This window comes from Numida meleagris, chromosome 12 (genome assembly GCF_002078875.1).
Source record: "Numida meleagris isolate 19003 breed g44 Domestic line chromosome 12, NumMel1.0, whole genome shotgun sequence".
Lineage (NCBI taxonomy): Eukaryota > Metazoa > Chordata > Aves > Galliformes > Numididae > Numida > Numida meleagris.
In genome coordinates this window covers 17,130,851-17,147,612 of record NC_034420.1, presented here as the reverse complement: position 1 = coordinate 17,147,612, position 16,762 = coordinate 17,130,851, and the positions used below count along the sequence as shown (strand labels likewise).

The 16,762-nt window shown below is 47.1% G+C and overlaps 1 protein-coding gene across 4 annotated transcripts in view; it reads right to left on the bottom strand.

The window, feature by feature from the left end:
- KCTD16 (potassium channel tetramerization domain containing 16) overlaps positions 1–16,762 on the bottom strand; it is a 46,180-nt gene that overhangs the window by 26,256 nt on the left and 3,162 nt on the right. The window contains exons 1-2 of one of the 4 annotated variants that reach the window (XM_021410486.1): positions 12,176–13,290; positions 10,778–11,914 (exon numbers count right to left, since the gene is read on the bottom strand). The exons of 2 other annotated variants lie outside the window; for them this stretch is intronic. In XM_021410486.1, the coding sequence (XP_021266161.1) occupies positions 10,778–11,609 (832 nt within the window). In that variant the 5' untranslated portion in view covers positions 11,610–11,914; positions 12,176–13,290. Of the gene's footprint in view, positions 1–10,777; positions 11,915–12,175; positions 13,291–16,762 lie in introns of those variants that run through there. One more of the 4 variants, XM_021410487.1, reaches the window with a different exon arrangement.

Below are 16,762 nucleotides of genomic sequence, written 5' to 3'. Positions count from 1 at the left end.
GACAAGCAGTCCCAGGTTATCAGTGAGCTGAGTAATGCCTTCTTAGGCCAGGGATAGGATTACTGTACCAGTGATCCCCAGAAGGAAAGAAGATGAAAAACCATAAGCTGGAGGTGAGGAAAAAGGGATGTCAGATGGGCTCTGGAGCCCACATCACCTGAGGACATCTGGAGAACGAGAAGACCCAAAGCAGCAGAGCCTCTGCCCTGCTCCTTATTACCACCCAGTGCTGGTGGGGTCAGATGGAAGCACGATGGCACATGTGGGTGCAGCGTGGGGCAGGGGCAGCCGGCAGCAGCACCAAACAGATCCCACTGAGTAGGCGCAGCGAACCACAAGCCCTGGCAGGACAAAGGCCAGCACGTGCATGAGTCCTTCCCCTGAGCATCAGACATGAGCCAGAGAGCAGCACGGGACATACATGTGGGTGGTTCTGCAGAACACTGCTGGGGACACAGCACGGTGCGGCACAGCGAGGCCGCCTGCCCCAGGCAGCAGCAGGGTGCGGAGCTGCCCCTTCCCACAGCTCTGCTCCGACCATGTCCGAGGGGAAGAGAGGGGCAGCTGGGGAGGAGGCAGCCACACAGACAGGGGCTGTGGGCAGAGCGGGGTGCTTTCAATGTGTGAGAAGAAGAGATTTTGAGAACATGGGCACGTGTGCATGCACACACACAGAAAAAGAAGAAACGATGAGGAGAGCAATAATAACAGTCAAAAAGTAATTTGTTCTTAACCTGTTCAAAATAAAAATAGCTGGTGTACAAGTTCACTGTGTGGACCATCTGCATCTCATAAGCATAAGTTAAAATCCTGACACCATCTGTTCAACTGGAATTTTAATACTGTACCAATATGCCAAATCACAGTTACGTGAGCGAGGACGGCAGTCTCCTCACTCACCCACAGCTCCCTGCCATGCCTAAATGAGGCGCAGAGCTAAAAGCAGCCCCTGGGAGCAGAAGGCAGCAGCACAGCACAGAGGAATGGGCAGAGCTGGTGGGAGGGCCCCCAGCCATCCTCAGCCAGTGCAGGTAGGACATCTGGGTCTGATGAGCATGCAGAACACTTTCCCTGGATCCTCACAGCGTGTCCAAGCATCACAGAATCTCAGAACCACGGGGGTTGGAAGGGACCTCTTTTCTTCCCCAGGGGAACAGCCCCGTGGCTCCCAGCCTGTCCCCATCAGGAGCTGCTCCAGGCCCCCATCTCTGCAGCCCTCCGCTGGGCTCTCTCCAGCAGTTCCCTGTCTGCCTGCAGCTGGGGAGCCCTGCACTGCGCACAGTGCTCCAGATGTGGCATCCCCAGGGCAGAGCAGAGGGAAGAAGACCCTCCTTCGTCCAGTTGCCATGCTCTTTGTGATGCACCCCCATGTTCTCATTGCCAGAAGCACACTGTCATCCTCCAAGGCTCACTACTTCTACAAAGCCCTCCACAAAGAGAGATCCATCAGCGCCGTGCATGGCTCTAGCCAGCCAGTGCTGCGCCGGGGCTGCTCGCTGCAGCACATGGTGGGGCTGCCTGGGGGGGCTGCAGCACCTCGAGCACTGTGCTGGAGCAAGGAGGGGGTGCTGAGATCCCAGTGCAGGGACAGTGGTCAGCACTGGGAATTCAGGTTGAGTTTGAATTTGATAGCAAAAATAAGTTTTGTGAAGTGTCTAAAAAAACCCTACCTTGATTAATGAGCCCAGTGAGATTTATGCCATCTTTTAACTAATTAGTACTAGAGAGGCTGTTGAAAGCTTTCATGTAATTTTTATTGGTCCTAGTGGGAAAAAATCCATTGTAAAATGGAAATGAATGTAGTATCTGTCAAGCCTTCTTCCGTTTTCTGTTTTGGTTTTTTTTCACTTAGCAATACCGTATAGTTACAAAGCATATATCATGTTCTTCATGTCTTAGGATCAATTTCTTCAAGAAAGAAAAATAGAAACGCATTCCTTTTGCATTGCAGGATGTAAAATGAATGAAACTGGCACAGGAGAGGGGAGGACGGCAGAACACTGCCGGGCGAGTAAATCTCCAAGACATAGCACACGTTTGTTTCCTGATCAATGGAACTACGCAAGCATGTGCAAGAAATTTAATTAAGTTCTGTGCCTCAAAGAAATCTATGTGCGATAGCTCCCTGCAATTATTTATTTACTGTCTGCCATGTAGCTTTTAGCTTTCATCCAGAAAATGACTGGTTTCCCACGTGCCCATTAGCGGGCGGCGGCGAGGAGGCAGCGTCCCACGCACCTGGGGGAAGGCTCCCGCCCGCACACACGGCACAATCTGTCTCTGGATTCAGGCACACTTCAGGCAGGTGCAGTTTGTGCTGAAGGCACCAGCAAAAGTTCCCTATGTTCAGATGCCTGCAGCCCTGGGCCCTGCCCCATGCAGCACGAGGTGCCCCCGCCTCAGTGCTGCTCAGAGCGGGACACGGTGGAGCAGCCGCTCCACAAAGCCAATGACTTTTTATTTCCTTTTGTTGTTATCTTTCTGGTTTTGAACTGCCGTGTTTTCATGCAGGAATTTTTCCCAAAGGAGAAGATGTTTAGATCCAGGATTTGGTTTCAGGCCCCACAGGGGTTTTGAACTGTCAGCTCGGATTGGGTTTCCACAACCTCATCTCTTTGTAGGATGCAAATCTGTAGCATTGCATCAGTTCATCTCGTCTCATCTGCAACACCCATCCCAAACCAAGAAATATCTCAGCAGCATGGGGTGCCGTTTGTAAGATAAATGAATCAAAGAACAGCATCCAGCTCCACCAGCAGATGCGGTGCTATGGGAGCCGTGGCTCCTGCCTGTTTGCATCCAGGCTGAGTTTGATCCCGGATCTGTTCCTGCTGATAGGAAACATATGAGCACACCTCAGTGGGTTGCAGGGAATCTATCTGGGCACAGCAGCTGGTGCAGCAGTGTGCAAGGCCTGGCAGAGGGAGGTGAGAGCAGCACCTGGCGCTCCCCAGGAGCCACCTGCTGCAGGTCTGTGTGTTTCCAGGGGTTGAGAACTGCCAAACTTGATAGGAAAGCATCCATTACCCATACAGGTGTTACATTTAGTTTGGCTGATGAGCAGTTACCACATTTTCATGTGAGTATGCAAAGAGTGCATTGGTAAAAGCTGCCTTCTACTTCCAGGTTTGAGCTCAGCCCCTGCAATCCCTCTGCTCCTGTATGGAACAAAATGCTGAACTTCCTCACACTACTGGTGCAAATCCTGAGCCGAGAAAAAAATCAGTAAAATTCTCTTTGTAGGAGCACAAATAAACACATTCTCAGGCTCTCTGTTGGCATGTTTTTGCTCAGTAAAGTTTTGCTCTGAGTTTTTGGCCTTGAGAGTATTTAAAGTGCAATATTCAGTCAAAATCAGCATGTTCCTCTGGGTTCTATTTCAGCCTGATTTAATTCTGGTGCAAAAATATATTCTGATTCATTTTGATAGAAATTCAATCTGAAGTTCTTAAAATAAGACTCCTCCAAAAAGAGAGAAGGAACTTTCCTGCAAGCCGGGCTCCCAAGTCCCCACAAAGGTGTGCGCAGAGCAGGGCACTGCCGCCCTGCACCCACGGTGGGCTGGGCTCCACTGGGCACAGCACCTGTCCTGCTGCTCTCCTTCCCAGTGATCCCGTTCTACAAACACAGCCCGAAACTCCCACTCGTGATCCTGTTTGAAATTAAACATTTGGGGCTGTTGGACTGTTCCCAGCCTTCTCTGGGGCAGAAGGATGCCAGACCGAGCCACCCCCAAGCCACGCTCTGACTGCGCACGGCAGTGGTTGGTGCTCAGCAGGGGCACCCCCACCCTGCACACTGTGTTTTCAGGGTGGGTTACAAAGCAAGACAGACACCGATTTCTCCACTCTCTTTCAGGTAAGGGAATATTTTAGCTGCCTTAGCAGCTAATCAATGAGCTCCTACAAATTGCTAATCGCTTTGTTAGTAGACTCAAAAGTGCTAAAAAATTTGTAGCAGCAGTAATTTACGAACTAGCTTCCAAAGCCCATCCAGCTCTTACAGATGCAGAGTGCTCACACCAGCGCTCACTTAAGGACAGCAAGGTACTTTACATGATGGGCAGTCAATACAAAGTGGTCAACAGGAACACGTTCCAATCAAACAGTTTACATTTATGGGTATTTCAACAATGCTCATAACCAGCTATTGAAACATAAGAAGTATTATCACAGCCCCAGGCTTCTCACTTAAAAATACATATAATTAGAAAACAAGGAGCTAATTTAGAAAACAGCCTGCATGGTACTCTGACGTCCTTTTTCCCTACTTTATCCATCCAGCTCCTACTAGCAGAGATAAAACCAAGGACCTCTCACTCCAAAAGAGAAGTTCGAAGTTCTTACAAAGACCTCAGCAAGAGCCATTAGTTCTGAAATGAATCCAGTCTCCCACACTGGACCAGTAAAATGAGATGTTATCTTCCATACCAAGCTTGGATATTATATATGAGTCATCAGATTTGAATCTGTATGGACTTGCGAAGCATTGCGGGTGTTCAGTGCTCCTCACGTCATCCAAATAATTCGCTCAGTTACACCACCATGTTTAAAGCTCTGCATCCATTGCTCCTTAAGACCCACCCTAACCTAGTATACTTGAAATGTGTGGAACTGAAGCAACTGAGTTAACATTAGCTTGGATAATAATGGCATAAATGTTTTATTTTATTCCAGTACTAGCTTGAGCATGCCTTCTGAAAACAGCAGGGCAAAATTGCTCAAGCAAAATTCTTTGGAAGTGCCAACTCATTCACCACTACATCTTAGAGACAACTGAAGCAATTCCACCAAGTCTAGCTCATTCAGGTCTATTTTCTTCCTTTTAAAAAAATCATTTTGAATAACATTCATAAAAGATTACTCTTACTCTTTTCAAAGATATAATTTAGATTTTGCTTCTTGTCTCCATATATACTGTATGCAAGACTTGAACTTGAAAAGCCGAAAAAAAAAAGGAGAAGAAACTGAGAAAATGTTGTGGTTACAAATTTAAACAAACCCAGGATGAGTTGAAAAAAAAAAAAAAACCAACCTGCTGCAAGGAAGTGTTTGTCTGTATATACAATATGTTGCTGATATTCATTGAACGGCAATATCCGTGTTACATTTTCGTATTTACACTGCTTGCTCTTTCTGATTTTGTTTTTCCTAAGAAACAAGCAGCCCCTCTCTGCCTGCAGAGCAGCAGCAGGACAGACCTCCCAGGGCTCTGCCTCCAGGTGCCCCTGCCCAGGCTGCTGAGGCCATGTGACCCAGTGCAAACATCCCCATTTTCTCCCCTACCTGTACAGCACTGAGCCTGTGCAGCTCTCCAGGTGGTCTGAAAAGACAGGAAAACCACAAACATCGAGCAGCTTAACCAGGCCAAAGCCCCAGGCACAGCACTGGATTCCTCACATGACCTCGGCAATCCACTGCGTGCAGAGGCCTGCAGGAGCGTGGGACAGGTGGGCAGTGTCCAGGGCAGGAAATCTGTCAGGCTGCCAAGCAGGGATTGCATCGGGGGAGGATGTGCACCACTGAGATGTTCCTTAGAGCAGCAAGAAAATAGACCTATATACCCATGCCAAACATCTATAACAAACATCCAGAAGATTACACCAAAGGGATGGGAAATAACCAGCCATGCCATGAGCACTGGGAAGGGACATGGGGCAGTACCCAAAGGCCATCCTTGCTGGTTCCTGAACATCACTATTGTACATTGCTAGAATGAACTCAGAGCTCTATATCCAACCAATCTTTTTCACCATGTTTTGCTTCAGTTATCCACTGAGCTGAAGATTTTTAGACTTATCTAACAATCAGATTTGATGCTATTGGTTTCCAATAAATAATAGCATTTTTCATTTATGGAATAACTCTAATCAGACTGACAATCTCTGCAGGCCACGGCAAAGTGGGAAAGCGCCAACCAACACTCAAATATGACCAAAAAAGCTGACAGCAAGGCTCTTGTACCCCATGAACAAACTCGGCACACTGCTCTGCACCCCTGCCTTGCGCAGACGAGCATCCTTGTGAGGATTCAGAAAGTTTTGCTCAGCAAGAAGGACCAGATTCACTGATGATGACAATTACCTGGAAACCAACAACTCTTGTCAACGGGAAAGGAAAACTGCATTATTCATTGGATTAGATTTTATTTTGTTATCTTTTGGGTCATTTTTTTCTTTGCCAATTTAAAAAAACAGACAGAACAAATTACTAGAACATAAAATGGTATCAGTATAAAGATGTAGGAAAATAGGCGATACTCATCTTCCACATCTAACTGTTTGACAGCAGAGCTGTGGGTGTCCCTGTACAAGAGGATTCAGTCTTGTTAGTCAAGTTTCTACCACGCAGTTCATTTATGAGTCAGCCACATGTACATCAGCGTGCGATCTCTCAGCTCTGTTCACACGTACGACAGGGCTGGCCGCAGGCATCCAGGCATTCACCTTTCCTCCTGCCCAGCCCCACCTAACGGGACTTGTCTGTTTATCCCAGAAAAATCCAAAACCTATTTCAGAAATATCTCAGCCTCCTACCAGCAAATGACAACACACACAGCCAGCATCTTGAAAGAGAAAGGCGAGAAGGCCAAAATGCACCCTGTGCTGGAGGCAGTGCACGACCTTTAAGAGCAAGAACCTTGTCAAGTAATTTTTACCTTTCAAAGCTCCACTGCCAGGAATACCTCACAGTTTCCTTGCATCATTTGCAGGTGCTTGAGCTGCTCTGAAAGATGTGAAGTGGCCGGCACAAGGCAAGGCGTAAGAAACCAGGCCAGTTGTTCGGCTTTTCTCACACTTGCTCAGACTTGGAAAATGGCCTCAGGAAGGGTAGGGACAGCCATCTGTCTAAATCCCTGCATTCTTTTCTGTAGTGAACTTGAAGGAGGTTTTCTCAACCGGTCTCCACCTGCTTGTTGCAGAGAAACATTTGTGATAAACTGATGGCTTGACGTTCCTAACAAATCCTCCCTCCCCACGCCCTGGTGTAGCTGTCAGTACCTCCATTTTTTCCCTAGCTCTTTCCCTCCAGATTGTGTGTGAATTTTCTATCTTTTGCCTCCATCTGTACTTCTATATTTGCTCCCTTTTGCCTAGCAGCTCTCCTCTCCACCTCCTTTGTTGCTCCAGATTAGCAGAGGGCAACCGGCTCCTCATGGTGTGCCCTGCAGCCACCAGAGAGTCCAGGCAGGGGCTAATGTGACACTCTGGCATCAAAGTCTTCCCTCTGTACCATGAGCTGCTCTGAGAGCCTGTCATAATCTCAGCCACTGAAATGCAGAGAGAAGAAAAGAATGTGGCATCAGGATTCCGGGGGCCAACAGCAATACACAGTGGGGGCTGTGCTGGAGTTTCTCCTCATCCCATCCCACTGCCATGACGCACTGCAGACACATGCACGCACCCAGCTGTGCTGCTGACCTGCTGCCTGAAGCCAAAGCCTCCTCCACTCTCAACCTGTTGTTTTGCACTCTGGCACTCACAGCATGCGTGTGCAGGACTGTCACCAGCAGTCCTGGCAATGCTTCGTGCTGGGATCCAAGCAAAAAGGGCCACTGTGTAGGTTATGGGAGGTGGTGAGAAAGAGCCTGCCTCTGCCGCTGTCAGGGATAGGGCCAGGCTGAGCCAGCCCATATGCTTTAACACCACCACCTCCCAATATTCACCAGTTGTGCCAGTGTGCAGTTTTGATTCATTCCATTGTAAAGGTTGAAAACATTTTAAAATGTAAATCCAAGCACAGGAGGCCATCCTCATCAAAAATGAATGTTTGGATATGGGGCTTTACATCAAGATCATTGAAAAAACAGTGGAGAAAAACAGAACAGTGTTCAGTTGAGAAATCCAACCTTATATATTAATTTTTTAAAAATTCCTTGACATAAGCGAATCTAGAGGGAAAGAAAATGCGTGTGCAGAACTCCACCTGTGAGCAGATGCACAGGCTGTGGCTCCTGCTTACCCACTGCAAAGCAACCACGTTTCAAAGAGCTGCTTAATTATGGGCCTAATGGACCTGTACTGCCTGTCTCCAAATCCTCCTTTGCCTCGGCCTATTCGAAACTGGAGTGATGCCCAGCTGCACTCCCAGGATTGCACTGTCATCCTGTGTGCAGGCTTTGCAGCCCATCTCACCACCCACTCGGCAAAACAGCTGCAAGTTTGCTGTTCTGGATGCTTTCTGCGTGCCCTGCATTTTGGGAAAATCTCCTTCATAGAGAACATGAATCTCCCATTAGCCTTAGGAGCATCTAAACTTGAACAAGGGGAGAAAATGTCATACAATATTAATTGTCCAATTTTGTTAATAGCACACACTGTGCCCATGTGAATAGCCGCACGATTTACATCCCCATCAGCCCATCTGCTTTACTTTCAAAAGGATTTGTACAGGAAGAATGGCCTTTATCATCATGCCAACCACAGAAATTTACTTCCTGAGGAGCATTTGGAGCACACAATGTATTTGGTGCATCAAAATGTTGTTGCCTCCTTCTATTCCTTCTCCTTTGGAGACAATCATCCTTTCCCAGCTCTGGACTCCCTCAACTGTGCATTTCACAGGAGCTACTGCAAAAACCACCTTTGCACCTGTCTATCCAGTTGTATTAGACACCTCCCATGCCTTGGACCATTGACCTGATCACAACAGCTTGATGAATTAATCCTTATACAGACACAGTTGGCAGCTTCTAATTAAATAATTATGACTAAACAGCTGCAGAGAAGTTGTAATGTTCCACTAGAAAGCCAGATGTCAATTTTATTGGTCCTCAAATTTTAAAATGATATGACTGGAAGATTTGGAAAGGGACTTCTGCTGCTGCAGGTGAATGCTGGAGGCACCGTGCTGCTCCCCAGCCGCAGCCCGGCCCCATGCACGCTGTTGGTGAGCCCTGCAGCCCAGCAGCAGCTCTGTCAGAGCGAGCAGCAGCCACCACGAAGCGTAACAGAGATGTCTGGGTCAAGATATAAAAGCATCACAGTCCTTGTTTGCCTAGGGAAGGATCCTTTGAAAAACTCATATTTGAAACAAGATCAGTGTCAAAAATCCACAAAATTGGTATGAGCCAAATGCAAAACTTACTGAATAGGATAAGCCTTTCCAAGAACCTTAATTAGACTAGGAGTTCTCTGTACTGGTGAGAGAAGACTTCGTGATGCTTGTTGGAATTTTACTGTCCAAAATTTGTAAGGTTCCTCTCATCTTGGTACCCTAACCACAATGATGTGGAAGCAGCAGGCAACCCCTGAAGGTAAAAATTTGAGTAATATGGAAGTTATTAGTCCATGTTTGGTAATTGGTGTCAAACCTACTTTTGTCCTCTCTTCAATTAGCAAAACATTGGGCCTATAAAACCTTATATTTTTCTGATTTTATATTCAAATAAATTCATTCTAATTCATTTATTTAACTACACGAATTGTTCTCCTCTAACTTGCACAAGACACTGATCTTCAAACACGAGAAGACTAAGAACAGAAATCATCCATCCTTGTTAGCATATAAGCAGATCCAAGGCCTTTGGACCTTTTGATGAGAAATCCAGCTAGAAAACTAATTTTAAGTAAATCTATGCATGTCAAAAATACGGATGGCTTTTCAGGATGCTAACTTAAGCATCATTACATAAGCAGATTAGAGCTGCCTGTTGAGCTGAGACACGAGTAGATGGCGCTGAATCCAGTATTACACACAAGCCATTCAATTCCTGATACATCATATTTCATCTAAAACTTTTGTCAGCTCTCCATATTACCAAGCATGCCAACTGTAAGCATTGCACACAGCACAGTAGGTCTGCAGGCTAAGCAATTTTTATCCCTCTTTAAATCCCTTTGTCCAAAGCAGCAGCTAGCTAAAGCCCATTTCTACAAATGACCAGTGAAATGTTCCGTTCTTCACCCTCTTGAGATGGAAGTGGGGAAGAACATCCTCACGAACCTCTTGCACATTTAAGCATAGCAGCTGAGGAATGATCTTCTGATATAGAAATATAGAATCAAAATCATCCTCATGTTTCCATTGGTAACAGTGCCTCTACCTGAATATCAACTTAGAAAGTTAATGAGCCTGCTAAAGCTATCAGCTAAAATTACCACAACAGTATGTGATCCGATGTGATTGCAGTAAGCAGGGCAGATACTTCTCATTACGAGGACTGTTTTTCATAGGCTTGTTGCATAACAGGGCGCAGCAACTCGCCTCTCTCTGCTCCAAGCCCTCATTTCAGAGCACATCAGTTGGCTGTGAGAAGGCTCCCTGTTGAAAAGCAGCCAGGGGGACAGGATTTTGTTTTCCCTTCCCTGCATGTAAGTGTGTCAGGCTTGTTGACAGATGGTTTGGCTGACTATGCTTGACTATCATCAAGCAACTATTACCTTTGTAAACTGAATCCAGTTTGAAGGTTTTCTGTAATTAAATCTGCTGCATGTTTGCATGGCTTACATTGCATCCTGCTTGCACTCAGGAAGTGTGCAAGGCCGTCAGATGGGTGATTTACACAGCCAGAGACAGCAGCATCCTTCAGGCACAGGGATGGGCTGCTTTTGGCAGTCTGTGCTGCCACCTAGCCAAGACCAAGCCACTGAGTTCAGCCTGGCCTTCCAGTTTGAAAGCTTAAACTGAAGTGTATCACCTCAGATCAAAATAAAGCTTCAATCTGCAGCAGATACAAAGAAATCTGCACTTCTCATGCTTTGTGAACTGCACAGTCAGCAGAAGAGACAGGCTTCAAACAGGCAGTTATGTTTCCCTCAGAAATGTCTTGTACTTACGGTAGAAGACATATTCAGTGTAGCTGGACCAGACCTTGTCATCAGTGTACTGATTGACAAAGGACGCCGTCACAGAGGAGTTGCAGGCCACCATGTGGAATCCACACTCAGATAACATGTCAAAAGCCCTCTCCAGGTGCTTGAACTTGAGATAAAACCTGGAGGTGTACCTTTCTGGAGCTCTGTCTGGATCTCTGCTTTCATTCAAACTTTCTCCAAAGACCTCTTTGACCAGAGCGATCCTTCCGCAAACCAAAATCCTTGGGACCCTCCTGAATTTGGCATCTGCTTGGCTCTCCCTGCCAATAGTGCATGAGCCCCGGTACCCAATGGTAATGAATCCCCACTTTCGATCTGATGGTAAGAGAGATGAGGGGGGGCATATTCTCGTGTCACTGCCTTGGGAGACCTCTTCGTAGTCACTGTGGCAATAATCATCGGGGCTTTGCTTGCTGTCATCAGGAGTCAGGAGTTTGACCAAGTCCGGGAGCTGGAAGTACTCAGCCTCCCTCTTGAGCCTTCCCTTTTCTGGAAAGTGGTCGGGTAGAACAACTTGCTTGTCCCTGAGATAGTCCAGAATATAGCGGAAAAGGAAACCATCTCTGTCAATGAAGAATCTTCCCTTGGAATCCTTGGCCAGATCGTTGGCTGTGTCTCTTTTTGGGGTGAACATTTTCCACAGCAGGGAGTGAGGGGTGCCAACCAAGGTGGAGTGGCGAGTGAAGTAAACCTGGCCACCCACGTTTAGCTCCACAACCTCCGGGAAGGATTGCAGCCCAGTCCCCTGCTCTCGAGCAGGGAGGTAAGTCCTGCAGTTGCCACTTAGAGCCATTGTACTTTAAAAAAGAAAACAGCAGCACGAAGCAGGAGGGTGGTCAGTCACATCAAAGTCTAGAATAAGGCTCCCAGAGAGGAGAAAAGGGGGGAAGGGGAAGTGAGGAAAGAAAAAAACCCAAAAGGTTTGTCTAAAAAAATATCTGAATTGTCCATAAGTAACAGTGTGATAGAAGTGTCTTATATCCTAAGCCAGAGGGGCTGGAGAGAAATCCCTTCATGAAACGCAATCACATCATTAGATCTTCCAACAAAGCCATCAAAATCAAGGTCAAGCCCAGCCTATGATAATTCACTGGTCTGCTAAAAGGGAAAACAAAATAAGATTCAAATTAACCTCTTAAGCATGCCAGCAATTGCAATAGAGAAAACTCATTGTAGAAAGCAGTTAGCTTTCCTGCTAAATAGATCTAATTTTTCCAAGTTCTATACTTCTTTTTCAGAAATACTAATCAATGGAAGGACTCTGTGTGACCCTGCAGTTTAAAGAATACGTATAGTTTATCTTCAAACAAACGTCTAATTTAAACATGCAGATGAGGCAATGAGAACATCAGCTCTTACCTTGGTTACAGATAGTGCATAGCTCTTGTAAAGGAAAGCAAAATTTCAAGACACTCAGAACACACATACAGGCACATGAAGTCCAGATAGTATCAGATCCAATCCCAGCAAGGGACAGCAAAGGCAAGAAAAGTGCTCTTAACAACATTCATGTAGATCTCAAGAGTTAAACCGAGTCACAAAAAAGTTAACTATGGCAGGTGACGAGAAACCAATACACACAGCACAAAGGGGGAGGGGGAAAAAAAGAAAAGCACAAAAATCCCAAATAAATCCGATCGGGTTCCTTGAGAGCGGGGCCAAGGGAGAGCGGGGAACGTGCTGCGGGGGACGCTGCCTCAGATGACTTGCAGAAACCCCGCAGCCTGCGCTAAGGGCTGGCGGGCTCCAGCGACTCCCGCGGCCGCAGCCGCTCGGGCAGCGCGGAACGTGGCGTTCCCATGTCCCCGCCGGGGCCGGGGCCGGGGCCGGGGCCGCCCGCTGCGCTCTGCCCCGCTGTGCCGCACCGCTCCCGCGCCCTGCTGCGCTGCTCGGCTCGGCTCGGCTCCGCTCAGCGGCGCGGGGACGGGAGCGCAGAGGGCGATGCCGATTGCATCATCCTAAAGGAGTCGGGCCGGGTCCGGGCCGGCACCAGAGACAGAGCCAGCAGCCCGGGCAGGGCCGGCACCGCGGACAGCGCCGGGGCCGCGCTCCGCCGCGCCGGTCGCCCGCCCCCAGGGCGCTGCTGCCGCAGCCCTCTGCGCCCGAGTTCAGGTAAAGTTCCTCCCGCTCCGCTCCTCTCGGCAGCTCCAGGCGGCAGCGCCCGGCCCCTGCCCGCCCGCCGACACGTGCCTGTCCTCGGCTCCGCGCAGGCGAGGCGGTGATTTCACCCAGCGACGCAGGCGGGCAGGGTGGGAGCAGCCGGTGGGTGGGCGCTCCCGGCACGCTCGCCCGTAGCTCTCCGGCAGGAGCGTGGTTTTATCACGCTGCTCGCACTCCTCATCTCCCCAGCAGTGACCCAGAAAGGGCAGAATCCAGCAACGAGGCGCTGTGCAGTTACCGCGCGGACGGGAGGGAGGAGGTGGGGCGCTTTGGCAAGAACGCTGCCGAGCTCACTTCGTTTGCCGGCCCGTGACGGGGACAGGGGCAGGACGGGGGCAGGACGGGGGCAGGACGGGGGCAGGGGCTCCCGCCGCGCCCCGCTCTCCTCGCGGCCGTGGCCGTGCGGGCACCGCCACCTCGCGTCCAGCCCGGGCCCTGCTCCCGGCTCTTCCCAGCTGCTGTTACCAGGGCAAATGCTGCGGGAAAGGCGAGGTAAAAAATGCCGGGAAAATGGGCTTTCGGAGCAGCGGGCTGCTGCTGCTGGGGGTGGGCTGCGGCCGCCAGCCGAGCACCCCGGGCTCTCCTCAGCGTGAACTACTCGTATCGGGTTAAATAAACACGGCATGCAACATAAGGTGAAATGAAGTCACCAGGCTGCTCAGCTAGCTCACAAATTTGGCACCACAACGTGCAGTCACCGGTGATTTCACAGATAATTACGCGGTGGTATCAGGAAAGTTCAGTGTTGTGTATTTTGGCAGACATCAGTTCTCGTTAAAACCAGAATACTCGGGATGATGAACACATGACAAACAACCTTTCATTCAAACATCACGGGAAAACCCAAAGGGGAAGTTTTAGAGTGAAATCTTTGTGCGAGGAAGTTACCAAGCAGCTAGGTTCTGTTGGCTGCACCAAAGTTGCAGATACTTCAGGAGGAATGAAGGGAGGGCGGGACGGAGGAAGACACTAACTTAAAAAGTACAGTTGTATAGGCCGAGGGAGAAAGCCAGCGAGTTGTGTACTTACAGTTTCTCAATTTCAAGCCTGAGAGTTAAATAGTTAATCAAACCCTTGCTTTTGATCTTAATCAATTCATTAATTCAGAAGTAACTGTGAGGCTCCCGAGCCAAGGTTCTGTCTCTTACTGCTGGACCTGACTTCTAATTTGCAAACCAGCAGAATATGGGACTGCTACAGGGGCTGTACATTGTATCTCAGAAAAAAGACAAAGTATTATGCATCTTCACTTGCTGTTCCCACAGACCAGCTGAAGAAGAACTTGTGAAGCACACCATAAACTTTAGAACAGGGATTTCAAGGGGTTGGTATGAGGACATGTTAACTTAGATGCCTACAGATTTTTAAGTCTAGTGCAGTCAAAGCATACAGGCTTTAACATCTGCATGACCAGGTAGATGAAATGATAGGCTTCCATTAGGATTTCAACTCATTAGTGCTGCCTCGGTTGAAAGTAAGGAGAATTGTATCACCTTTTTCAAATACTTCAGTTATTAATGTTAGTTAATATGCTTTAATAATATTTAAATCAATTTTCATGAGGCCAGTGCTGTCCTACTGGGAAGGCTTGGAGAATCCATTCCCTGTGCCCAGTAAAAAATTGTCCAAACAAGCACCAGAGTCATTTGTGATCACACGGCGTGATTAAGATCTGAGTCACCAAGGCAGGCTGATAGGATTCCCTGGGCAGAAGTTCTGCGGGCAGAGTGGAAACAAGGCAGGCCTGATGCGCAGGCGCTCAGGCAGCAGTGTGGGGATGAGTCTTCTAAAAAGCTGTGATTCCTGACAAGGTTCTGTGAAGTATTCTGACATCAATACCGTGTGATTAGTGAATACAGACGTATTTAAACTCTAAGCCTTTTTGAAAAAATTATAATCAGAATTGTCCTTTGAAAAGAACAAAAACCTTAGAATTTTAATCACAACAGCTTTAGAAAAGCATCTGCACTTTTCAAATAATAAATGAAAGGAATTCAACTCCTACCTTTATTTCTTTACACAGGATGTTCCAATCATTTTACTGTAATACAGTTTCCTTTGATGCAGCGATTTCAATTGTAGAAGCATCACGCGATGCTTCCTTGCTAAATACAAGCCAGTGGCCAAATCCATCAAAACGCTGCCTGAGACAAGAGAAACTTGAAGATCTGGGCCAAATACACCAGTGACCTAAATGTAAAATATGTGTCAGCACCACAATGAGGACCTTACCTATTCAGCTGCAAAACTAAAGCAGCTCATCTCAAGTGCAGTTATAGCTCTCTGATGGAAAAGAAAAGCGGCATCTATCAAAAAGAAGAGGATGAAGCTTGTCCCACTTTTAACAGATGCCTATGTAACCTTCGATTTAGCTAGGGGAAAATTTAGCCCAAGCTTAAAGCGTATGTTCTGAAGGTCACAGCAGAGCTCTGCTGAAACGCAATACACTAGTGATATGACATCATTCACAGGTTTGAGGCCATTCCTTATGATAAAGTGCTATGTTAGCACTCAAGCTTTCACAGAATCATGGGACTACTGACTTCATCAAATTTCGTGGGTGCTAAAATAGAGTAGGTGTCTTTAAAGAAGCAGCAATGAATGTTAGAAAGGGTAGTATTCAGTTCAGTCTATAGTAGCAACAGTACGTATGCATCTCACCTTACATCTCACAGTGCAAAAACACAAGCTATAAATACCAATCGAGTCACTCACGCATAATGAGAAATGTAGAAAATGTTTATCAGCATTTAGCTGCACCAAACTGAACTTGGAGGCACTTAGAGATGTAGCAATAATTTCTGGTGGAAATTGAAGGAGTTATTCTGAGAAGAAAGAACTATTTAAGTTGGATTTTGGGCAGAAGATTTCAGCTAAAAAGCCCCATGGGAACTTTCATCGCTCTGGGGGATTTTTAAACACAATAGATTAAAAGAAGAAAAAAAGTAAAACTGTACTTTCAGTTCTAGACTGATGCTCTGATTTGGAAATCACGGTGCCACCCAAGGAGCCTTCAGCCACATATTCTGTAACTTCCAGTGCTCCTCAGCAGCCTCCTGTCTAAATACCAAGACAAAGCAACACTCCACCAGGATAAGGCTCAATTAAACCACAGAAGAAAATAGTGCAGTTGCTGGGGAGTGTGGCACGACAAAGAGAAGCAGAAATATCTGTCCCCAGCAGGTGCTTTGGGCCCAGCTCTGGCTTACTGTCAGAGCGCTGTAAAGGGACACTGGTTCCAGTGAGAACCACCAGCAGATCCTGCAGGCAGCTGCTAGCACTTTCAATCCAATCTCAATCCATAACTATGGACAGTAACCATGTCCTGGTAGGAACTCTGCTGTAGCAGAGACCTTTAACCCAGACACTTTATGAAAGATTTCTAGTGCTTCTAGAGCAGAGAGGTCTCCACTTCCCTCAGACAGCTCTAGAAACTGAGTTTGCTAGAAATGAGCCAGGCAAGAAAAAAATAATGGTGAGATAAAATAATTTGTTATCCACTGATCCAAGAGTGAGAATTAAATACAGTGCAGACCTCATCTGCTGAAATCCAGCAGTAAGTGTGAAGTCCTAACGGATCTTTCACTTTGGAAAAAAAGCATAAAGAAACACTAAATGATAGAATCTCCCCCCAAAAAGATCTGCTAGCAAAAGAGCGAGTGCCATAAAGTAGGGTTTATTACATAGAACATGGTAAAACATTATACAGCTTTGCCCTTGATCTTTTATTTATAACTCAAGTGTATAATGTATTTTCATCAAAAAAAAAGAAAAAAGAAAAAAAAA